The sequence below is a fragment of the Symphalangus syndactylus genome, chromosome 1 (assembly GCF_028878055.3).
Source record: "Symphalangus syndactylus isolate Jambi chromosome 1, NHGRI_mSymSyn1-v2.1_pri, whole genome shotgun sequence".
Classification (NCBI taxonomy): domain Eukaryota; kingdom Metazoa; phylum Chordata; class Mammalia; order Primates; family Hylobatidae; genus Symphalangus; species Symphalangus syndactylus.
Genome location: NC_072423.2, coordinates 123,068,727 through 123,094,921, shown reverse-complemented (window position 1 = coordinate 123,094,921; position 26,195 = coordinate 123,068,727). Strand labels below are relative to the sequence as shown.

Genomic DNA, 26,195 nt, shown 5'->3' with positions numbered 1-26,195 from the left:
GGGCCGTCTGGGTGTCACTACCGCTCCTGGGCAGCCCCCACTTCTGCACACCGCTTCCCTCCGCACTCATGTCCCAGGCCCCTCGGTTCCCTCGCCGGGACTCCCCTCGCCCAGCACCTTCCCGAGACACCCTCACAGCACCTCCACCCAGCACTTCCCCCGCCTCCTCGCGGTAAATATCCCTCCTCGGGCCCCCTTCCTCGCTCCTGCCTCCATGCCATGCCCCCTCGGCCCCCGGGCTCCCACACTGCACCCTGCCGAATCCTGCCAGTGCCCCCCGCGGGCCCCCGCGAATCCCCCCGCTCCCCTCACCCCACCCATCTGCCTCAGACTCCTCCCCACATCTCTCACACCCCAGGCCTCTCACCTCACTCATTCTGCCAGGCCCCCCTGACACCCCTCACTTCTACCCCCCCGAGCCCCTCTGCCGTCCGCTAGACCCCGAGCCCCTCACCCCACTCAACTGCCCCGGGCCCCCGCGCGCGCGGCCGCCCCCTCCCGCCCTCCACTCACCCCGTGTCGGCCCCGCTCCCCTCTCCCCCACCAGGCGAGCAGGCGAGCGGGCAGAGCCCGCGGCGGAGGCCGGTCCCCGGGCCGGGACACACCCACTCGCCCGCCCTTCTTCTTTCCCTCCCTTCCTTTCTCCTTCCCTCCCTCTCTCCCGCCCTCCCGCCCGCGCTCGCTCCTTCCCCCTCGCCCGCCCGCTCCCGCTTCCAGCGGCGCCGGGCCTCCCGCTCCGCCTCCCCGTGCGCGGCTCTCCCGGGCGCGGCTCCGGGGTTCATGGTGACGAGGCAGCGGCCGCTCGAGCCCAGCGGCGGCGGCGGCGGGAGCTGGGGCGCGGGCCCGGGCCGCCTCTCCCAGAGCGCGGGGCCGGGCGGCGGGCGCGCCCAGGCGGCGGCTGCGAGCGCCCCCCAGCGCCGCGCCCCCGCGCCCCCCGCGCCGCGCCCCCGCGCGCTTGGCTTGCGGGGGGCCGGGCCTGCGGGCGGCCGCCGAGCCGCGCACCCATGGACGGCCCGGCCATCATCACCCAGGTGACCAACCCCAAGGAGGACGAGGGCCGGTTGCCGGGCGCGGGCGAGAAAGGTGAGGAGGGGTGCAGGCTGTCGCGGGCCGGGGGCGAGCGCACACCCCGCGCCGCTGGAGTTCACTGCCGGGCGCCGGCATGGGCCTGGGGGAGGGGTGCACAGGGCCCGGAGGGTGCGTGGGTGTGGGGTGCGCCCGGAGGAGAGCGAGGCTGCCAGAGTGCGTGTGCCGACCGAGCCAGTGTGAGTGTGCAGGGGCTGGCGGAGAGACTGGGAGCGAGTGTGTGTGCATCTAACCGGGAGGTTGTGAGTTTGTGTGCGCGCACGCCCGCAGAGAAGTTGTGAGCCTGTGTGTGCACCTAACACAGAGGTTCTAAGTGTGTGCACTTGTATATGTGTGTGCACACGCGGACAGAACGATTTTAAGGATGTGTGTGCATCTCACAGAGAGGTTGTGAGATTGTAAGGGTTTGCGCACCTAACGGAGACGTTGTGAGTGCTTTTTTTCCTGACAGGCTGTGAGTTTGTGTTGTGTGTATTAGAGGTTTGTATGGGTCTGACTGAGGGGTTGTGGAATGTGTGTGCGTGAGCATGAGCCTGGAGAGGTTCTATGTCTGTTCACTCCTGACAGAGTTTGTGAGTGTGTATGATTGACTACACCACCCAACTGGCAGATTGAATGTGTTGTATACCTCTATTGGGAGGGGGTGTGTGTGTGTAAATTGCATACAATGAGGCTGTGTGCATCAGTGCACCTAACCACGAACCTGTGTGTACAGATGTGTGTGCCTTCCTGTGTATCAGACAATGAGGCCATGTGTCTCGGTGTGTTTAGTTGGTTGTGCAAGTGCTGGAGTCTGGGGGGGAGAAGAGGCAGTTTCGAGCCCTCCCCCCTTTCTCCCTTCTCCACTCTTTGCTGTCACCGGGCCACCAGCATGTTGGGAGGACTTACAAGGCCTGGCCCTTCCAGGGCCCTTTTAGGACCCAGCTTTAAAGGGCACTTGTGGAGCCCTTATGGTGCCAGGAGTGTCCCCTCCCAGAGAGCTGGCCAGGGGCTCAACCAGCACTATGCTTCTGTGCCTGGTTTGACTTTGGCACGTTTTGACCTCAGCCCCCCATTCTGTTTCCTTTTTGTCCTTTCCCTTGGTGTCTGTCTTCCCACTTAGAGACTTGGCGTGTCCCCCTCTCTTGCATGCCTGGAGCTTTCTGTGCCTCTAGTGTGTTGGGACTTGGACAGACTGTTTTGAAGGGTCAAGGAATCTGGCTTCTTTTGTTCTGGTGACTAAAGCTTGCCTCATTCTCTTCCTGTCCTGCGTCTCGTGAACACCTGGACTGAGGTCAGGTGCAGCCCACCAGGACCTCTGACCCCTCTCCAGGCCGGAGCTGGCCACAGCCGGCTTTGGGGATGAGTCAGATTTCTTTCTAGGGGCTCCCACCTTTGCTGTGCCAGTGGGTGAGGTGTGCAGCCCCTGCTAGAAATCTGGGTGGGAGTAAGGGGAATATTCTGCCTCTCTTCAGGCAGAGGTCACTGGGCAAGCCCATCAGAAAAATGGAAGGAACCAGCAGGTACCCTCAGGCTGGGCATTTGTCAACCTGTTTGCAGTTTCGTAGACCGCAAACATTGTATGTGTCTGCAGACTGGATTTCTTTTATGTAAAATAAAGAATTCAAACTCTCTCAGGCATTTTTCTATGCCTTTCAGATGGTCTAAAAAATTCTGCAAGAGAATGCTCCAGGTAAATCCCCATATTTCTCTGGGACCCAAGTGGGCAGCTGCTTGGTGATCTGGACTTCCTGCCATAGGGGCGGGCTGTTAGTTCTTGGAGCCCTGGCTGGGTGTGTGCCCTCAGGGAGCGTTTGGTTGGAGGCATCAAGGAGGTTTGCTGCCTGTGCTCCTTACCAGCTGTGGATTGAATGCTTTGTGTGATGCTTTGCCAGAGAGAATCCACAGCTCTTTGAGGAGAGGTGTGGCACAAAGCAGGGAAATATTTGTCAGAGCCTCAAACCTGCTGCCCCCCACCTGACTCCAGGAGCAGGAGCAGGAGCTCTGCCAACTTTCCCTTTTCCTCTAGCTGCTAGGATTTTTAAAACAAAGAATCAATCTAGCCAAAATCCAAACCATGTACAAATACTCCAGGATAGTGCTTGTTCTATTCAACTTGTTTACATTACTTTTCATGACAATCTTTTATTATCTTTAGCAGCCTTTTTTGTTTGCCAGTGTCAGATTGGTTGTTTGTTAACCGATTAGAGGAATTCTTTACCTGCAGCCCTGGGGTGGGGTGGTTGGCTAGTAGGTCCTTCTTGCTGAAGCATTGAAATCCTACTCAATTTAGTTCTTCACTTTAAAAAATGGAAATAATTTTGGTTACCTATAATGTGGCAATAAACTCTAGAGCCAAATGTTAGGACAGTTTCTTCAGATTTATAAACCTGTAAACCGGTTCAGCAATGTTTCTAGCTTAAGCGTGTTGATATATTCAGATGGGCACATAAAATTATATAAAATACATTTTTACAAAATTTTACATTATGTAAAAATGTATTTTATATAATTTTATTTTGAGATAAACAATTATTTTGTTTTAAAAATATTAGGCCTGGAATATTTTAAGTTTTATAATAGGAAAGAAACTATTGCTTTTACATGTTTACTTTCATCATTTATTCTGTAAAATAGGAATGGTAATGACTACCTCTGGGGTGTGACCTGAGGGTTCAAAGAGATGATGTACATTAAAGACTCTGCCTCGTTCACCAGTGTGTCATGATTCCATAAATCTTTCTTTAGATACAGATTTACAAAGGAAGTACTAAGCATGGGCTGTGGTGTTTTGCACCAAGTTGAATTACTTCTTGACAGATTGCCACGTGGTGGTGCACAACTCAGAGATGACTGTCACTGTCAGCCTGGCCTGTCACAGAATGCTCATATCTTACATTTGTGTTTGATTTGGTTGATAATGTCAAGATAAAGAGACAAATTTCCCAGTAAGTTTAACTCAGCCTACTTTGCAATCTGGAAATTTCCTCTTACACATTAATAAGAAAATGTCCAACAGTACAGTAGAAAAGTGGACAAGAGTTAGGAACAAGAAAGTCATAGAGGAAGAAATCTGAATGGCCAATAAATACATGAAATGGTGCTCTACTTCATGTGAAACCTTTTCATGCATCAGCTTAGTTAAACATTTAAATGACTGCCAATGTTCAAAGTAGACAAAGGTTTGGAAAATGAATTAATAGACTTTTGTGAGAGAATAAAGTGAGTACAGAGTTTTTAGAGAGTAATTTAATACTGAATCAGGAACACATTTGGCTGCAAGTAACAGAAAACCAGATTTACTGCAGCTTAAATCAATAGGAGTTTATTCTTCCCACATAATAAGCTGTCTGAGGTAGGCTGCTGATAGCTTTTTCAGCAATTCATTGATACCAGGGCCAGCATCATAGTAATTCTCCTGGTTTTCCCTCATGTTATAGCATGGCTGCCACCCCTCCAAACACCACAGCCACCTTTAGGGCAGGAAAAAGAGTGCCAGTCTTGTGTCTTCCTTTTACCTGGAAAGCAGAAATGCAAAAACATTCCTAGGGACCACCCAGAAAACTTTGCTGATGTTTAATTGGCCAGAACCAGGCCACATGGCCACCCCTTGCTGCAAACAGAGTGAGGAAAGTGAGTTTCCAGCTTTTCCAGCCTTTCCTCTGGGAGGCAGGAGGGGAGAAGATTGAAAATAGGTGGGAACAGGTATTGGTTCAGCCAAACAGCAGTATTGACCACACATTGAAAGCTCCTGTTCTACTTCTGAGTTTCTGTTCTAGAGAAATAACCTCATTTGTGCTCAAAGAAACATGTACAAGGATTTTCACTTAACGGCTACATTGCTTGCAATAGCAAGTATTAGAACCATCCTAAGTGTCAGTAGGTGAATGGTTAGGCTGTGATACATCAATAGCAGAATACTGTGAGGCAGTTGAAAAGAATGAGCTAAATTAAATCTAAACATACAGATATGTGAATTTTCAAGACATTTTAAAGCAGGAAAAATTTTGAAGAACAGTATAAACAGTATGGTTCCTACCTTTGTAAAAAAAATCACACATACACACACACAACTGTGTATTTGTTTAGAAATACAGAAAAAGTAATATGGAAGGAAATAAGCTGACAACAAATATTCCTCTGGGAGAGGACTGGACAACAAAGATTCCTCTAGGGAGAAGAAACTTTGCCTTTTCTTTAAATATTAATGAAATATACTCATTTTACAGATGAAATTTTTTAACTAAAAAAAGAAATTTCCCATAGCTCTTTGAAGGGAAAGAAATAATTTGAGGGAATTGAACAATAATAAAACAAAAAAAACTCAATTAGTATGCAGTATTAGCAAGAACATATCAATGATATCTAAACAGTTAATTGTTTTGTAAGCTAATATGTGTCCTTGATGAGATTTCTGCAGGAAAATTTGTTTGGGCAGATATTTTGGCCTAAGGTGCTAGGTGTGTTTCCTTTAGATGTTTGTAATACTCAGTGTTAACTCAGAAACTTTAAGCTTTGGGCTGCTGACAAAATTATAGCAAAGAGAAGACTTCTGAAAGCAATAATTATTTCAGATGACAGAAGCAGATTTGTAGTAGATTCAGATTGATTAACTTTTTTATATTAAACTTTTTATTTGGAGATAACCGTAAATTTACATGCAGTTTTAAGAAGTCACAGAGACTTTCTATGCCCTCTACCCAGTTTCTCTTATTACTGACATCTTGTAAAACTGTATAGTATCACATCAGGATGTTGACATTGATATAGTCAAGGTACAGAAAAAATTTCATCACCAGGAGGATCCCTCCTGTTGCCCTTCAGAGTCACACTGCTTCCCTCCCATGCCCACCCTGCTCCTTAGCCCACTGGTGACCACTAATCCACTCTACATTTCTAAAATTTTATCTTTTTAGGAACATTATCTAAATGGAATCAAACAGTATGTGATCTTTTGGAATTGCTTTTTTTCACTCAACATAATTATCTGGAGATTAATCCAGGTTGTTCCTTGTATTAATCTTTTTTTAAAAATTGCTCAATTGTATTCCATGACATGGATATACCACAGTTTGTTTAACCATTCACACTTTGAATGATGTGTACATTGTTTCTAGATTTTGAGTATTATGAATAAAGCTGCAATAAACATTGGTATACATGTTTTTGTTTGAACCTAAGTCTTCATTTCTCTGGGATAAATGCCCAGTGTGCAGTTGCTGGATCATATGGTAGTTGCATGTTTACTTTTTAAAGAAACTGCCAAACTGTTTTCTTGAGTAAATGTAGCATTTTACATACCCACCAGCAATGTATAAGTGATCCAGTTTCTCTGCATCCTCACCAGCATTTGGTGTTGTCACTGTTTTTAAAAATTTTTATTTTGAAATAATTATAGACTCCAAAGAAGTTGCAAAAATAATACAGAGAGGTCCCATGTACCCATCACCTAGTGTCCCCTAATGCTAACATCTTATATAATTGTATATTTCATTATCAAAACCAGGAAATTGACATTGGCAAATACAGTTGTTTAGACTACAGACCTTACTCACATTTCACCGATTTTTGCATGAATTCATTTTTTGTAGCTTTATGCATCTTTAACACATTTATATTTGTATAACCACCATCACAAGCTGCAGAACTCGTTTGTCACTACAAAGGAACTCCTTTGAGTTACCTTTTTCATTTATTTTTTAAAAACTGATATATAATATTTGTACATTTTTCTGAGGTACATATGATATTTTATATCCATAGAATAATGTAATGATCAAGTCAGGGTATTTAGGGTATCCATCACCTTGAGTAATTATCACTTCACTATTTTTCGTATTAGCCATTCTGATACGTGTTGGTAGCTTATTATGGTTTTAATTTGCATTTCCCTGATGGCTAATGAAGTTGAACATCTTTTCATGTGCTTATTTTTCTTCTATATATCTTCTTTGATGAGCTGTCCCTTCATGTCTTTTGCCCATGTTCTAATTGGATTTTTTTAAACTGTCAAGTTTTGAGAATTTTTATATATTATAGATATTAGTCCTTTTTCAGATATGTGGTTTGCAAGTATTTCTTCTAGCCTATAGCTTGGCTTTTCATCCTCTCAAGAGCCTTTTTCAGAGCAAAAGTTTTAAATTTTGATAAGGTGCAATATATAAATATTTCCTTTTATTTATTGTGCTTTTGGTGTCAAATCTAAGAACTCTCTGCCTAGCACTAGATCCCAAAGGTTTTCTCCTACGCTTTTACCAAGTTTTATAATTTTACATTAAATTTAAGTTCATGATCCATTCTGAGTCCATTTTTTAATAAGGTGTGAAACTTTGGTTTGGTTTTTTGTCTCTGAGTGTCTGTTTGCTTCAGCTACATTTGTTGAAAAAGTTATCTGTCCTTCCTCCTTTGAATTTCTTTTGCATCTTTGTCAAAAATTAGTTGGGCATATTTATGTGGGTCTGTTTCTGGGTTTATTTATTTTGTCCCACTGATCTATATGTCCATCCCCCTGCCTATACTATATAATCTTGATTACTGTAGCTAAATAATAAGTCAGGATATAGAGTAGACTGATCCTTCCAACTTTTGTTCTTTTTCAAAATTGTTTTAGCTGTTCTAGTTTTGTTGCCACATTATGTAAATTTTACAATACTCTTGTCTATATCTACAAAAAATCAGCCTGAGATTTTGATAGGAAATGAATTAAACCTGTGTATCAATTTGAGAAGAACTGACATCTTTTCTAGATTAAGTCTTCCAATCCATGAACACAGTACGTCTCACTATTTATTTAGATCTTTGATTCTGCCATCAGGCTTGCAGCATACAAGTCCTATTAATATTTTATTAGATTTACATCTAAGTGTTCTTTTTAAACTATACCTATTTTAATTGATACATCATAATTATACATATAGGGTATATAATGATGATATACACACATTGCGTAGTGATCAGATCAAGGTAATTAGCATATCCATCATCTCAAACATTTATCATTTCTTTGTGTTGGGCGCATTTATTATCCTCCTTTAAATTATTTAAAACTATATAGTATTGTTGCCCATAGTTATCCTACAATGCTGTAGAGTGTTTATTTTTTAAGCGACTGTCAATTGTATTTATTTTTTATTTTGGTGCCCACGTGTTCAGTGCTAATATACAGACATACAAAAGATTTTTGAATACTTATCTTGTATGCTATGACCTTGCTGAGTTCACTTATTAGTTGTAAGAGGCTTTTTATAGATTCCCTGAGGTTTTTTACATACACAAACATGTCATCAAATAAGAACACTTCTATGTCTTCATTCGGACTTGTATGCCTTTTAGTTCTTTTTCTTGCTTTATTGCACTGACTAGAACTTTAGCAGTATGTCGAACAAGAGTAGTGAGAACGGACATCCTTGCCTTGGTCCCAGTCTTAGGGGGAAACCATTCAGTATTTTATCATTAGTATAAAGCCAGCTATAGGTTTTTTAATAGAAGTCTTTAACAGGTTGAGGAAGTAACCTTCTAATTCAATTTTTCTGAGAGTTTTTAATCAAGAATAGATGTTGACTTTTGTCTTACGCTTTTTCTGCAACAATTAGTGTAATCACGTGATTTTTCTCCTTTAGTCTGTTAATGCGATAGATTAAACTGATTTTTGAATATTGAACCAGACTTGCGTCCATGGAATAAACCTTACTTGGTTGTGGTGTATAATTCTTTCTGTATATTGATGAGTTCTATTTGTTAATATTTTGTTAAGGATTTTTTTTGTCTGTAAGTGATGTTGGTCTGCAGTTTTCTTTTTTTGTGTTGTCTTTATCTAGTTTGGTATCAGTGTTACCTCTCTTTTTTATTCTGAAAGAGATTGTATAGAATTGGTGTGAATTTTCCAGTGAAAACATCTGGGCCTGGACTTTTTTTTCAGGGGGATGGGGGTTGGGGGGAATTTTTAAATTATAAATTGAATTTTCTTAATAGTTATAGAGCTATTTAAATTATCTCTTTCAGATTGGGTAACTTGGATAGTTTTTTGTTTTTCTGAGATTTGACTCATTTCATCTAAGTTGTCAAATTTGTGTGTATACAGCTATTCATAGCATTATTCCCTTATTACCTTTTTGATGCCTGCAGAATCTGTAGTGTTATGCCCTGTTTCATTCCTGATATTGACAATGTGTGTCCTCCATCTTATTTTTTGTGTGTCAGTCTTGCTGGAGGTTTCTCAATTTTCTTATTCTTTACAAATAACCAGTTATTTGTTGCACTGATTTTTTAAATTGCTTTTCTGTTTCCAACTTTGTTGATTTCTGTTCTTATCTTTATTTCCTTCCTTCTGCTTTATTTGGGTTTATTTTGCTCTTCCTTTTCTAGGTTCTTGAAGGGGCACTTAGATGAATGATTTGAGACTTTCTCCCTTTCCTAATTTATGCATTTAGTGCTACAAGTTTCTCTCTCAACACTACCTTAGCTGTGTCCCACAAATTTTGATATTTTGCAATTTTGGTTTTCATTCAGTTCAATACTTTTTAAAAATATACTTTATTTTTAAAAGCAGTTTTAGATTCACAGCCAAATTGAGCAGAAAGCACAGAGAATTTCCATATGTTCCCTGACCGCACAAATGCATAGCTCCCCATACTATCAACATCCCACACCAGAGTGGCCCATTTATTACAGTTGATAAACCTGTGTTGACATGTCATCATCACCCAAGGTCCGAGAACATAAGGGTTCACTCCTGGGGTTTTATATTCTATGAGTTTGTACAAATGTATAATGACATGTACCCCCATTATAGTATTATACAGAATAATTTCATTGCCCTAAACATCCTCTGTGCTCCACTTATTCATCTCTCTCTCCCCTGCCCAATCCCTGGCAACCACTGATCTTTTTACTGTCACCATAGGTTTGCCTTTCCTAGAATGTCATATACTTGGAATCATATAGTATGTAGCCATTTCAGATTTGCTTCCTTCACTTAGTAATATGCATTTTCATTTCCTCCATGTCTTTTCATGGCTTGTTAACTTATTTCTTTTTAATACTGATTAATATTTCATAGTCTGTATGGACCACAGTTTATCCATTCACCTACTGAAGGGCATGTTGGTTGCTTCCAAGTTTTAGCCCTTATGAATAAAGCTACTATAAACATATGTGTGCAGGTCTTTGTGTGGATGTAAGTTTTCAGCTCTTTAGGGTAAATACCAAGGAACATGATTGCTGGATTGTATGGTAAGAGTATTTTGTTGTTTTGTAAGATACTGCCAAACTGTGTTCCAAAGTGGCCCTACCATCTTTAGCTTTCAGAAGTTTAGTTATGATATGTCTTGGCATGGACTTCTTTTAGCTTATTCTGTTTGCAGTTCATTCTGCTTCTTGGTTTATGTCTTTGCTAAATTGGGGGAGTTTTCAGGCATTATTTTCTTGAGTACTTTTTCAGCTCTGCTCTTTCTCTTCTCCTTCTGAGACTATGATGACATAAATGTTAGATCTTTTGTTATAGTCCCACAGGTTTATCCATACTGAGCTTTTTTGGTTTTCAGTCTTTTCTCCCCTATGTTGTTCAGCTGGGTAATTTCTGTTGTTCTGTCTTCAAGTTTGTTGGGGTTTTTTCCTTATTTCTTCTAGTCTGCTGTTGAGCACATCCACTGAGATTTTTATCTCAATTATTATATTTTTTAGTTCTAAATTTTCCATTTGGTTTTTCTTTATATCTTCTTCTTCTCTGCTGAGACTATTTCTTTGCTGAGGCTCTGTCTCACTCAGGCTAGAGTGGAGTGCAATGGTGCAATCATGGCTTACTGCAGCCTCAACCTCGTGGGCTCAAGTGATCCTCCCATCTCAGCCTCCTGAGTAGCTGCGACTACAGACACATATCTTGTTTTGCCTGGCTTAATGTTTTGTATTTTTTGTAGAGTCAGGGGTCAGCCTATGTTACCCAGGCTTTAAACATGCTCCTAATTGTTTGTTGAAGCATTTTTTTTAAAATCATGGCTGCTTTAAAATCTTTATCAGGTAAGTGTAGGATCTCTGTCATCCTGGTGTTGGGTTGGCATTTATTGATTTTTTCATTCAGTTTGGGAAGTCCTTGTTCTTCATATAACAAGCAAATTACAATTGAAACCTGGACATTTTTGTATTATGTTATGAGACTCTGGGTCTTATTTAAGCCTTCTGTTTTGGTTGGTTTTCTCTGACATGCCCCAGCAGGAAAGGGGAAGCACTGCCTTGTTTATGTCAGGTGGAGGTGGATGTCAAGGCTCCCTACTTAGGCTCTTTTTTTGTTTGTTTTCAATTTTTTTATCTTTTTTTTTTTTTTTTTTTGAGACTGAGTCACTCTGTTGCCCACGCTGGAGTGAAGTGGTGCGATCTCAGCTAACTGCAACCTCCACGTCCCGGGTTCAAGTGATTCTCCTGCCTCAGCCTTCTGAGTAGCGGGGACTACAGGCGCCTGCCAGCATGCCCAGCTAGTTTTTGTATTTTTAGTAGAGGCGGGGTTTCACCGTGTTGGCCAGGATGGTCTCGATCTCTTGACCTCCTGATCCGCCCGCCCTGGCCTCCCAAAGTGCTGGGATTATAGGCGTGAGCCACCGCGCCCAGCCCCCACTTGGCCTCTTTTGACCTACTGCTGGGCAGGAAGAGAGTTTGGCTTCTGTGTGGTCTCTACTTTTCTGCAATGGGAGTGTTCATTACCACTGGCTGTGAGTGAAAGCCCTGACTCTTCCCGTGCCTCCTGTGACACCACCTCAATGGGAAGGGGAGCATCTCGTTACTGCTGGATAGGAGTAGAAGTCCAAGGTGGCCATGTGGTCTCCACTGACCACTGGGAGAAGAGGGAGCTCATTACCAGCTTTCAGGGAGGAGTCCCTGCTTCATGTTTGGCCGCCTTTAACACCACTCCAGCATGGGTGGTAGGATGCCTCATTCCACCCTATGAGGGTGGAATTCTAGGTAGCCATTAGGTTTTCTCTGGCATGAGTAGGTGTGTGGCAGGAGGGATGGGGGTGATATTAGGCTATAGTAGAGCAGTTTTGTCTGAAAGATTTCTGTCTTGCTAGACTGTCCCTTTTCTGGTCCTTTGGTTACAGAGAGTAGGCTTTTATTGGGTCTCTTTGTCTACAACTGTTGGTTTTCTACCATAGCCAGCTTCTTTACCTCCAAGTCTAGGATCTATCTACCAGGCAAAAAGAAAACCCAGGGAAATCACCACCCTATTGTTCTTTAGGATTCAAGGTCCCTAGCTGATCTGCCTTCTTCTTTCCATCTTTCACAGTCTTTTGATGTTTATTTTATATATAATGTCCAGGATTTTCAGTTGTACTTAGTGGGAAACAACGGAAGACGTATGTCTACTCCATCTTCTTGGAGGCAGAAGTCCCCTGATTTTTAGACCTATCCAAATTAAGTATTTTAAGGAAGACTAGAATTAGAAAGTTGTCATTTTAAAGGTTTATTTCAATATTATGCTAATGACTGATGTAAAAGTCAAATTCAGTTAGTGCTTTGAAAATCTTAATTGTCCATTAAAAAGAGAAAAGATAATTCACTGTGAAATCAGTCTAGACCAGTAGGGCATCAGTGACAACTGTGATTTAACCAACCTTAATTAGATGCATTCATAAACTTTGGTATTAATATCAAAATTTTAGCTTCAAGTTCATGAGTGTCCTAACTTAAATGTATTTTAAATCTAATATTCTGTTTGATTAGCAAGCATGTTTAACCTGATGGCTTTCACTTTGTTTCTCAGTTAAGGAAGCATCCATTTAAGTAAACAGAAATGTCTTCTTGGGGCAAACACAAAGGACCTTATATCTGGATTTAGCACTCATGGTGCATAGACAGGGCTTGCTGGCTAGTGACTAGAAGAGTCTGCTTCCAGTCTGGGCTACCCTGAAAGTAGGTCTTTGGGCTCCAGAAACTTGCCCCAAGCTGTACTTAACTGTAGCATCCCAGGTTGGGGAAGAACCCCATTTGGCATGGCAGCACTGGGTGTTCAGAAGGGACCACACCACTTCAGGTTTAATTCTGAAGTAAATGGCTTTTTCCCTTTTGGTGATGTTGAGGGTGTGGATTGAGGGGATACGTAGAAGTGCCAGTGGGTTCACCAGGCTGTTCAGCTAGGAGTTGGCCGTGGTCAGGAAATGCTCTGGCCATAAATGAGTCTAGATTTAAATACAGACACAAGGCCGGGCGCGGTAGCTCAACGCCTGTAATCCCAGCCCTTTGGGAGGCCGAGGCAGCCAGATCACGAGGTCAAGAGATTGAGACCATCCTGGCCAACATGGTGAAATCCCGTCTCTACTAAAACTACAAAAATGAGCTGTGCATGATGGCGCGCACCTGTAGTCCCAGCTACTCGGGAGGCTGAGGCAGGAGAATCGCTTGAATCCGGAAGGCGGAGGTTGCAGTGACCCAAGATTGTGCCACTGCACTCTAGCCTGGCGACAGAGTGAGACTCTGTCTCAAAAAATAATAATAATAATAATAAATAAATACAGACAGAAACACATGCACACACACAAGTTTCTTCATTTGCTTTGATGGTAACATATGGTGCCAAGGGAAGCAGCATCTAGCTATTGGAAAAGGGAGTGAAGGGATTCTCTTGGGTAATGTTGAAAGAATTATATATCTTAGAACTTACTTTGCAGATCTGAAATCTTGACTTACCAGACATTTAAAGTTCAGTATTTTAATGACCTATCTTTCTCTTAAAAATCCACTACCTTTAAATAATTCTTCCCTTTAATTTCTTAACATACATTTTCCTATATTTAAAAAATGGGGATGCATATTCAGTGCTTTATTTGAAATAAAACTAAGCAAATACTTGTCTTTATGGCTCTGAAATAACATCAAATAATTGAGCAAAGTCTCAGGAACTGTTTGTAGCACTGGGTTGGGATGTGGACATTTTTGTATTTGAGATCAAGACTGGAAACACTGGTGGTATAGTCCTCTGAAAGCAGGACCTAATAAGCAGTGGCCTTTCTGGATGCTAGAGATGATGTAATCACCTAAGTAATAGCTCATTTTGATTCTGAGTAGCTGCTTCTAGTTAAAAACTGAAAGCTTTCTTTGTAATTATAATTTATATTAACACTATTTGCCAAAATATTTTAAAATCCTGGTATTTAAAGCACTTTAAAAATTGAAGAGAAGCAGCTTAATATTTGATGACTGATGCTATTCTTACCTTTCAAAATCAGTATTTAAGCTTTCAGTGTTTCAGGCTTTCTTGAACAGACTGCACTGCCTTGTCAACATGGCTTGAATAAATGTAGCCTTTTAGTACCAATAAGAATTCATACTGTACTTTAAATTGTACGTAATCTTTCTCTCTGTATTCTAATCAAGATTTAGCTCTTATGCTTAGCCTGTCGTACATTTGTTCTAAGTATCTGGCTCCCTTATGTACAAGTCAGAAACCATTGACTTTAATTCCAAAAACTTCAGTTAGAGTCATATTTTATTTGCTCTTTTTGAGGATATAGCTGAACATATTCATTTTTGTTTTAGTTAGAATTATACATTTCATAGCAATCATGAAATAAGTGTAAAATTTGAGTTGCTATTAATTCTGTCTAATGTATGAGCACTTATTGGTAAGCGTTAGTTTTTCTACTCCATAGTAGACCTTGTATCACTACATAGGCCTGTCTTCTGTCCTTGAATTTTTTTAAGTTTAATTTTTTATTGACTGGGTGTGGTGGCTCACACCTGTAATCCCAGCACTTTAGGAGACTGAGGTGGGAGGATCACTGGGACCCAGGAGTTATAGACCAGCCTGGAAAACATGGTGGGACCCCATCTCTACAAAAAATAAAAATAAATTAGTAGGGCATGGTGGTGCACACCTGTGGTCTCAGCAATTTAGGAGGATGAGGCAGAGGATTCCTTGAGCCTGGGAGGTGGAGGCTGTAGTGAGCCATCATTGCACGACTGCACTCCAACCTGAGTGACAGAGCAAGACCATGTCTCATTAAAAAAAAAATTTAAGGTAAATTTGCATACTGTAAAAATTACTCTTTTTCGTGTAACCCAGGTTAAAAAGTTTCATGAGTTTTGGCAAACTCATACAGCTGTATAACCACTACCACAATCAAGACAGAGAGTATTTCCATCACCCCCAAAATATTCTCTGTGGTGGTACCATTTGGACTCCCACCAGCAATGTATGATACTTCCAGTTGATCTACATCCTTGTCAGCACTTGATATTGTCAGTTTTTAAATTTTAGCCATTATAGTTGGTATTTAGTGGTATCTCATCATAGTTTCATTTTGTGTTTCCTAAATCTCTGATGATGCTGAACTTCTTTTTATGTGTTTATTTGCTGTCCAAATAACTTCCTTGGTGAAGTGTTCAAACTGCTGTCATGTTTTAAAAACTGAATTGTTTGAGTGGGTTATTTTATTATTGTGGGTTTTTTTATGTAATTCTGTTTACAAGTACTTTGTTGAGTATGTGTTTTGCAAATGTTTTTCCCAGTCTATGGTTTATATTTTTATTCTCTTAGCAATGTCTTTTTTTTTTTTCAAAAATTCTTATTATGATAAAATACATATAACATTAAATTTAGCAGTGGCTCACACCTGTAATCCCAGCACTTGGGGAGGCTGAGGCGGGTGGATCACGAGGTCAGGAGTTCAAGACCAGCCTGACTAACATGGTGAAACCCCGTCTCTACTAAAAATACAATAATTAGCCAGGTGTGGTGGTGCATGCCTGTAATCCCAGCTACTCAAGAGGCTGAGGCAGGAGAATCGCTTGAACCCAGGAGGCAGAGGTTGCAGTGAACCGAGATTGCGCCTCTGTACTCCAGCCTGGGTGACACAGTGAGACTCTGTCTCAAAAAAAAAAAAAAAAAAAAATGGATCGTCTTAACTACTTTTAAGTATACAATTCATCAGTATTAAGTACATTCATATTGCTGTGCAGCTATCACCACCATCCATCTCCAGAACTCTTTTCATATTGCAAAAACGAAACTACTCATTAAACAATAACTCCCCATTCCCTTCTTGCCCTGACGACCACCATTCTTCTTTCTGTCTCTGTGAATTTGCCTACTCCATATGCCTCATATAAGTGGAATCATACAGTATTTTTTTGTGACAGGCTTACTTCACTTAGCACACTGCCCTCAAGGTTCATCCATGTTGTATCATGTGTTAGAATTATCTTCCTTTTTAAGGCTGAATAGTGGTCCATTGTGTATGTATGCCCCCTTTCACCTTTGCCTGTCCATTCATTGGTTGATGGACACTTGTGTTGCTTCCATGTTTTAGTGATTGTGAATTATACTTGTATGAACACAGGTGTTTGAGTCTCTGCTTTCAGTTCTTTGGGGTATATATCCAGAAGTAGAATTGCTGGATATGGTAATTCTGTTTGTACTGTTTTGAGTAACCTCCTGTATTAGTCTGTTTTGCATTGCTATAAAGGAATACCTGAGATGGGTAATTTATAAAGAAACACATTTTATTTGGCTTGTGGTTCTGCAGGCAGTACAGGCATGGCACCGACATCTGCTTGGCTTCTGATGTAGCCTCAGGAAGCTTATAGTCATGGCAGAAGGCAAAGGGGGATGGCAAGAGAGGACGCAAGAGAGAGAGCGAGGAGGTCCCAGACTCTCTTTAATAATCAGATCACCTGATAACTCATTTCCATGGGGAGGGCACCATTCATGAGGGATCCGCTCCCATGACGCAAACAGCTCCCACTGGGCCCCACTGTCAACACTGAGGATCACATTTCAACATGAAATCTGGAGGGGACAGACATCCAAACTATATCACCTCCATACTGTTTTCCACAGCATTCCCACCAACAGTACACAGGGGTTTCAGTGTCTCCACATCCTCATCACACTTGTTATCTTCTGGTTTTGTTTGTTTGTTTGTTTTTTTTTTATAGTAGTCATTCTCATGAGTACGAGGTATTAACAGTGTCTTTTGAAGATCAGAAATTTCTAATTTGATGAAGTCCAGTTTATCATTTTTTTTCTTTTCTGGATCATACTTATGGTGTCATACCTGAAAAATCTTTGTGAACCCAAGGTTACAAAGATTTTCTCCTGTGTTTTCTCCAGAAGCTTTTTGGAGGGAGGAAAGGGAGGTTTCTATTTTGGATTAGCTTTTGGATAAAGTAAAAGGCATGGATTAAAGTTTATTTGCATACGTGGATGTCCAGTTGTTTCTGCATCATTTATTGAAAAGACCATCCTTTCTTCATTGTTTTGCCTTTGAACCGTTATTAAAAATCAATGACTATATATATGTGTGGGCCTATTTCTGGATTCTAATCTCTCCTTAAATTTTGATCGCTTTCCTTAATATGAAGCAGTGTTAAACTTAGGATAGTACCAGCTTTCCCTCAGAAGTAAATTTTTGGTCATGATTTAAACAGAAGAGAAGATGAAAGCATTTGACAATCTGTCAGGGCAGATTTATTCTACATTTTGCAGTTAGGGGGACTCTGAAAGGCAAGACGTAGGACTTTCTTCACTCTTTATTTTAGTCACTTACCCAAACAGATTTTGTATCGTGTATCTTTTTTTCAGGTTTAAAATTGGGGCTGAGAATTTCTTCTAATACTGAGTATACTTATGCAGAAAGTTAATACAAAAGCGTAAGATAAGATAAATAAGCATTTCAGTTTAAACTATAGTTATACAATAGTATAAAAATGATGACTGTCTTAATAGGGTGTCTAAGAGAATAATGGAGTTGCATGTCACTAAAACAAAAATAAACGTACTGAAGCCCCAGCTCTACAGAGAGGGCCTAGGGTCTTGAGGGTGTGTGGGACACCTTTCTGGCCATCCAAAAAAAATTACAGAAAACAAAGAAGTGGTTACACTACACAAAACAAAAGGGAAGAGCCAAGTTTTTTCTCTAAGTGGCTTGAGTTCTATCACCACCAGGTAAATAAATCAGGTGAAACTTTCCTAGGAGTGAAGTCTTCATTCAGGAAGTATAACCCAGTTCATATAGAGATCACAATGCTGATTGCCAACAATTTCAAGACATCACTTAGAAAATAATGTAGAGATGGCCAGAGTCCCAGAGTTGGCCAAAGACTGGACAAGTGGCTCACATCCTTTTCTACCTATCTGCCTGTCTCATCAGGGCTCTCATTCCAGACAACCTCCAAGGGGCTGCTGAATATAAATTTCTAAAGCACAGCTCTGAAATGTAGGATTAAAGATATTTCTCAGCGACCCCCAAAACGTGAGTTTCACAGCCCGTAACCCTTCATAGTCTGGCCAAAGGCCACCTTTTGAGCCTCCTATGTGGGATTCTCCTTCTGTGCCACTTGTTGAGCCTAAACACCGTTTTTTTCACTTCACTGTACACTGTACATATACTGGTTCCTCTTACTAAGATGCCTTTTCCCTCATGTACCTGATAGGTGCTTAGTTTTCCTCTGAGATCCCTTCAAGTGTCACCTTTTCTTGACACCTTCCTGCAGTGCTTGTGCAGGATGCAGCAAATAGAGTATAAGGACTTGGGCTTGGATTTGAATCCCAGCTATATCACTTAAGAGTTATGTGAACTCTGACAAGTTATTTAATCTCTCTGAGCCTTGATTTCATGGTAGTAAATACCTTATAGGGTTAATATGAATATTAAATAATATTTTATGTATACATATATATAGTACAAAGTATATGAGCATTTAATAAACATTAATTATTATTAATACTATCTCTTATTTATTCAGTAAGCATTTCTTGAGTACCACTGTGCTATTCAGTCATTCCGAGTGCTTGGGATGCATGTGTGAATAAGACCTTGCCGTTGTATTTGAGGTATTTAAGCACAGTGCTTTAAGAAAAGGATATATGCAAAGTGCCATGGAAGTTATCGTGTTTTTATGACTACAGTGTACCAAGTAATATTATATATATATCATATATATATAAGATAGATATATATATATCTTATTTCATCTTCCAAAAGCCTTAAGATATAGGTATCTTAAAATTTTCTCCATTTTACAGCTGAGGAAACAGTTTCAAAGAGGTTAAGTAACTTGCTTGTGATGTAGATATGCACCTAACAAATAGTAGAGCCAGGAGGCAAACCTAGTCTGTCTGACTACAAGGTAAAAATGAAGCTTAGATAGTATTTGGAGACTATTACAAGCCCTTTCAGATTTACATCTTGAAAGATGTTATTTTTACAAAAGATGCCACTTTTGCCTCTGTCATGGGCAGCATATTTAACAATCAATTCTAAGCTCACCCAAGATGACAGTCCACATTTTCTTATAATGCACGTTATTTTATTGTTTATAGAACACATTCTGTTTCCTTGAGTCTTGTTGTTAACCCTTGACTGTCTTCATAATCACTTGTGTACTACGAATTGTAGAAGTGAGGGAAAGAATTTGTAGTAAAGGTCAAGAATCCAATAGCATTTATCTCTGAAATTCTGGGAGAAGTGATAGGCCTCACTCTTACCACTTACACACTATATCTAGGTGTATAACTAAATACAAATGGAGTTTTGAGATGTTTTTAGAAGGAAAATGTGCTAAGGAGGCTCTTAAAGATGCTTGAATCTCATTGTATTGGTCGGAGTTCTTAGTTGCAAACCAGAGAATCCACTTAAACTATTTTAGATGGAAAGGAGTTTGTCAAAAGATGTTAGTGGCTTACGGACCCTCTGGTGTAGCCTAAGAATCAGATTTGGTCGTTTCACAGCAGGAAAAATGCTCAGCTACACCATGGAACTATTCTAGTGAAATATACTGCAGCTTACTTGCTCTTGAGGGGGACCAAAAAAAAGAAAAAAAAAGAAAGAAAGAAATGTACTGTGGTTCCCACCTGCTCATGATTCAGCTTGGAAGCAGCTTCATAAGATACTTGCTTTAATTAAACTTGGTGCTCATTTTCTAGGAACTATTAGAAATAAAAAGAGGCCAGTTCTCATAGGCCCCTTGATTCTCTTTAGGTATATACTCTTTTGAGGAGCTGCACTGAGACCTGTTCAGAAGAGATCATATAAATACAAAATCCTGGCCAGGCGCAGTGGCTCACGCCTGTAATCCCAGCACGTTAGGAGGCTAAGGCAGGCGGATCGCTTGAGGTTAGGAGTTCAAGACCAGCCTGGCCAACATGGTGAAATCCTGTCTCTACTAAAAATACAAAAGTTAGCCAGGCCTGGTGGTGGATGTCTGTAATCCCAGCTACTCGGGAGGCTGAGGCAGGAGAATCGCTTAAATGCAGGAGGTGGAAGTTGCAGTGAGCCAAGATCGCGCCACTGCACTCCAGCCTGGATAACAGTGTGAGACTCCGTCTCAAAAAAATAAAAATATAAATAAAAATCCTAGATAAATAAATTGATACATGTTCAAATAATGAAATTAAAAGGAAAACAGTAACATAACATCTACTAACATGGCTAAAACTAAAAAATGTAATGTTGAACAACAACAAAAAACACGAAGTTCCATAATACATACAGCATGGTACCATACATATAAAGTGTGAAAACATGCAAAAAATAGTTTCTATGTATATATAGTGTATGGATATATATGTGTGTTGAAAAACTGAAAAAAGAATGTTTAGGAATGGTGAATAACAAATTTATAATAGTTATTTTTGGAGAGAGAGGAAAGGAGGGATAGGGATCAGGAAGGGGTACACAGGGAGTTTCTGTTATATCTTTAATGTTTTGTTTTTTATGAACTGTTTTCTTGAAATAAATGTACCAAAATGTTAAGATTTGCTAGAGCTGGGTAGTTCAATATATAATTGTGATATTTATTCTCTGTATGTTTAATATTTCATAATGAAAAATATTAGATCGGGTGTGGTGGCTCACGCCTGTAGTCCCAGCACTTCGAGAGGCCAAGGCGGGTGGATCACCTGAGGTCAGGAGTTCGAGACCAGCCTGGCCAACATGATGAAACCCCATCTCTACTAAAAATTCAAAAATTGGCTGGGCACGGTGGCTCACGCCTGTAATCCCAGCACTTTGGGAGGCCGAGGCGGGCGGATCATGAGGTTTGGAGATCGAGATCATCCTGGCTAACATGGTGAAACCCCGTCTCTACTGAAAATACAAAAAATTAGCCAGGTATGGTGGCTGGTGCCTGTAGTCCCAAGCTACTCGGGAGGCTGAGGCAGGAGAATGGCGTGAACCCAGGAGACAGAGCTTGCAGTGAGCCGAGATCGCACCACTGCACTCCAGCCTGGGCGACAAAGCGAGACTCTAACTCAAAAAAAAAAAAAAAAAAAAAAAATTCAAAAATTAGCAGAACACAGTGGTGCGTGCCTGTAAACCCAGCTACTTAGGAGGTTGAGGCAGGAGAATCGCTTGAACCCAGGAGGCAGAGGTTGCAGTGAGCCAAGATTGCGCCACTGCTCTCTAGCCTGAGTGACAGAGGAAGACTCCATCTCAAAAAATAATAATAGTAATAATAATAATAATAATAATCCTGGACTCTAGCTGAGTATTAGGATAAAATTTTTAAAATATTACTGCCTTCACATACAGATGAACTCAAAAGAAGAGGTAAAAATGCAGTTATTATTTAGTTGGTTCTTTCCTCCAATAGGAGAGTATTCAGGAAGGTTGCCAAAAAACTTGGTAATTGAGCTTTCCAAAGGGGGTGCAGGTGATCCTCAGTGACAGTTCAGGCTGTGCCAGGTATGCACGCTGGAGCCACATCAGACCCCAGTCTTAATATGTTTCTCTAAGGTGACCTTCCAAATGGTGTTCTATGTGCTTGGTTTGGAGCCAAATTGGTTTTGTGTAGTGCTCTAGCCACAAATGGTTTAACATGTTCTATTTACAAACGTGTAGCCAGATAGTATGGGTGTCATCAAAGGAATGATTTGCCAGTTCTACCTTGTTATCATGGGAATTTATTTTGGGAATAAAGAAACTGAATGTTTAGTCAGGGCCTTTATACAAAGCAAAGTGAAATCATATTGGAAAGAGAACAAAGACATATGTGAAATGCAATGTTAAGAGGAGTCATCTTAAAAGAAATCCAGTTGGACAAAATGTTTGAAGACCTGTGGCATCCCCAGCACAGAAGCTCCACTAAGGCTTTAAATTGTTGGGATTTCCACTCGGGCTGGAGCACTGGCTCCCCCATGGTCTAGGCTGCCACTCTCACTATGTCTTTAGTGTAGGAATTTTTAACCTGGAGTCCACGGGTCCCCAAGTGGTCCATGAATAGAATTCAGGGAGTCCATGAACTTAGACAAATATTACATCTTAATTTTCATTGACCTCTAACTAAAACATGGTATTTTTCTCGGTTATGAAGGTAGGCAACAAACCACTGTAGTACTTAACAGTGCTGGTGACTTTATCATCATGTTCAAAAGAGGTTGGCCTGTGATTTTCCTCTCTTTAAACGTCCTTGTGAGGTCTTGGTATCAAGGTTATGCTGGCCTCAAACAGGTTGAGGAATTTTATTCTCTGGCAGAATTTGTGAACAGGTGGTGTTATTTCTTCTTTAAATACTTAGTAGAATACTTTAGTGAAGCCCTTTGGGGCTTGGAGTTTCTTTGTGGGAGAGTTTTCAAATATAGATTTAATTTACTTAATAGATACATGATTGTTCAGATCTTCTCTTTCTTCTTGTATTTGTTTTGACAAGTTTCTTCTTCCTAGATATTTGCCCATTTCATCTCTTTTCAAAATAATGAGTGAAAGTTGCTCAAAATATCCTGTTGTCTTTATAATGTCTGTAGAATCTATAACAGTGTCTTCTTTTTCATTCTTGATATTAGTTAGGTAAAAACTGTAAACATTAACAAAACTCAGGGTTCTTAAGGGTTTAGGGAGGTGGTCACTATTGATAGGAGTCCAAGTTATACAACTTTTCTAGAAAACAGTATATATCAAACATAAAATGTGAGTATATTTCATCCAGCAACCCCTTTTAAGGAATTTGCCATGAGTAAATAATCTCACAAATGCAGAAATATTCAACACAGGATTACCTATAATATCAAAAAATATTGAAAAACATCAGTAGCAGACAAGGAAGCAATTAAATTCACTAGAATGCCCTCATGTTATAAAACATAGCATATTGACATGGAAAAGTGCAAGGGACATATTGTTAGTTACAAAAAGCAGGTTGCAGAAGAGCATATATAGTGTAGGCTCTTCTGTGTTGAAGCGTATACATCAATATAAATGAATATGTACATAGAGAATGGTTTGGAACCATGGTTATCAAAATTCTAACAGCAGTTATCTATGAGTGGTAGGATGTTGGGTAGTTATTTTCTTTTTGCTCTTCTGTATTGTTTAAGATGTTTGCATGAGCATGCATCATTCCTACAAAAATAGCAAAACTTTCTAAAGATCTTAGCAGTAGCAAGATGAGAGGGTGGTAGGGGAGGAGAGTGTCAAAGCATTTTTGTTGCCTCATGAGGAACAGTCAGGGAAGGAGAGTTTGGAGCTGTAAGAAAGAAGGGGTATTCGGCTGAGTAAAGCCCTTAGAAAGATAGGAGGGCCTGTACTCAGACACAGAAGTTACCCTTAAAGGGACAGGACAATATTTCTTTCCAGAAAGGAGGAAAAGATGATTGAAGATATGGAGAAGTTCAGAGCTGGAGAGAAGGGAAACTTAGAGTGTTCATAAGTCACGGCTTCTAATTTCTTGGTGAAATCAGAGGTAAGACCATTTGCCCGGGGGGGAGGTGGGGGGAATCAGAGTAGAACAGGGGTCTTGAGGAAACTGATACGAGTCTCCAATAGAACTGACAGCAGGAAAGGGATTTGATGGGGTGTGGGCAGCTGAGTTGATCAGAGGCCTTACTGGAACTATAAGCCCTGCATTTTTAGGGAGCCCAACAGAGCATGATTGGTATGGAGTTAGAGGGTGGCCCAGCAGGCTTCACAGAGCTTCAGAGGATGAGAGAATTCAGGATACTGATAAGGGCAATTTAAATGATTGGCTTTAGAATCCAAATCCTTGGGAGAAGAGTGAATTAGCGATAGTGCCAAGGACTGGATAATTAATTAATTAGTTGGAATATGGATATCCAAGAGGCCAAAGGATAGGAGTTTATGGTCAAAGTGGGGTTTCAGAGTTTGACATGTTATGGGAATTCTGGGCGACTTGGAGTTTAATACGTAGCCATGGAAGTAAAGGAACGATCATAGAATTTGGGTAGGTCAGAGGGTTGTGATGCTGGAAGGTTCAGTGTTCTTCCTCATGGATGAAAGCATTTCCCAGGGAGGTGACAGGAATTCTTCTGGAGTAGAAGATTTTGAGGCAGGTAGAGATTGTCTTCAAGGATGGAAAGAAAGTTGACTCCTCAGGGAAGGCTTGATGAAGAGAACTAGTAGTGTTGTGGTGTGAGCCACTGTGGGGTAGCAGGAAGTTTGCTGACCCTCTCTCCCAAGGCTGGGAACCTGGACCCTGGCAGAAGTCTCCCTTCAAGGCTGAAGAGCAAAACCAGGTTTGCAGTACCAGAGACTGGCAGGAAAAATGATCTGGAAACAAAGAAGAGTGCTCTGCAGAAGCTTCTTAGCAAAGGGACAAGGGGTCTGGGGTACAGATGAGCAGGAAAAAAGATGTGAGAAAGTAGGTTCTGAAGAGAGACAGACTAGTGCTAGGAAGGGCTGATCTGCAAAGGGGTGGAGATTTATATGCAGGTTTTCCAAAGGAAATGCCGGATGGTATATTTCTTTTAATCACAAAGTAGTGTCTGCTTACTACAGAGAGAACTGAAACTACAGCCAAGCAAACAGCAAGAACAAGTAAAACAAAAGAACCGTAAGAACTACCCACAATCTCAGGGTCCTGGAGCTTTTCCAATTGACATGTTCCTCCTCTCCATTTCCCACTGCCACAGCTTCAGGTCAAGGCCACAAAGGCCACATTGCTTTTAGAATAAGCTTGTGCTCTTGTTCCCAAGTGTCTCTCACTGAGCCCCTAGGGCTGCCTGAATCCCACTCTTCACATCCTACATGGGCTGCCAAAGTCATCTTCCCAAAACATGACTTTTCCTTAGTCACTTTTCTTATTAGATTGTATCATATTCCACATCCCTTCCTTGGCCCTCAAGGGTGCCTGTAACCTAGAACCATCTTACCTTCCCACCCTTGTTTCCAAACCTTCCGCTTTACTTAGACATGCCTTCCCATTTCCCTCCCGACCCACTTCCCTCACAGCCTCACATTTGGGTCTCTGTCCCCTCACTAGGATGTCTGCCCTATCACAATGACCAATCCCATCCAGATTATCCCAGTTGTCAAAGTCTCATACCCTACTTTAGCCCATAGTGATTTTTGCCCTTCCAGTTACTCATCTGATCATCTGTTCTAGGATTTACCTTAGTTCTGTTCCAGTAAAGGCTTAGGTAGGAAGCACAGGATGTAGAACTGAGTTGAACCTATTCCCCTGATCTTACTAATGAGGTGCCTGATATTCAGAGAGACCAAGGGACATCCCCAAAGTCAACCAGCAATCCATTAGAGCTGAGCCTAGAACCTTGATTCTCAGACATGAATACTACTCGTTGAATTGAAAATTGCGTTCATAATACATCTCTTCACTGATTCCTGGCCAGGAAGCCCCAGAGACCAAAACAATGGTTATCAGTATTTAGAATATATGAGATTTACCTGGGGAGATTTATCAAAATCCACACTCCTAAGCCCAATAGGGGGAAACTCTGATTTGGTAGGTTTAGGGTAAGACCTGAGTATTTCCAAGAAAACTTCCCTTGATGATCCTGATACAGGGAGCTTTCAGATCATCCTTTGAGAAAATCTGCTTTAGAGCTCATTCTTTGGTTTGGCTTTCTCTTTTGAGCTCGCTGATATCACCCCTGTGGACACTGAAGCTTTTCTGAAGCGTTCTCATCTCAGAAATAGGTTTGGGTTACTCTACAACTAGATTTCCATCCAGGATGTCACAGCAATGGCTCAGGACTGCAGCCTGTGTACCTTCTCAGCCAAACTGGCCTGGGCCCAAGCTTGGGCCAAGTTATTTTTCAAAGTACTCTTGGGCATACTGTGACACAATATTGAGCATAGTGGAATTCTTGTGGGAAACGCTCCATTTGTCAAGGTGTTTGTGAGCACCTTCTGAAGTGTGGATGCCTAGCCTCTGTGGCCTGCCAACTGTCTGCA

General features: G+C 41.1%; 1 protein-coding gene across 2 annotated transcripts in view; it reads left to right on the top strand.

The window, feature by feature from the left end:
• Nucleotides 1–524: 524 nt before the first annotated feature.
• CTDSPL (CTD small phosphatase like) overlaps nt 525–26,195 on the top strand; it is a 132,013-nt gene continuing 106,342 nt past the window's right edge. For both annotated transcript variants that reach the window (XM_055283222.2, XM_055283226.2), the window contains exon 1: nt 525–1,083. In XM_055283222.2, the coding sequence (XP_055139197.2) occupies nt 1,005–1,083 (79 nt within the window). In that variant the 5' untranslated portion in view covers nt 525–1,004. The remainder of the gene's footprint in view (nt 1,084–26,195) is intronic.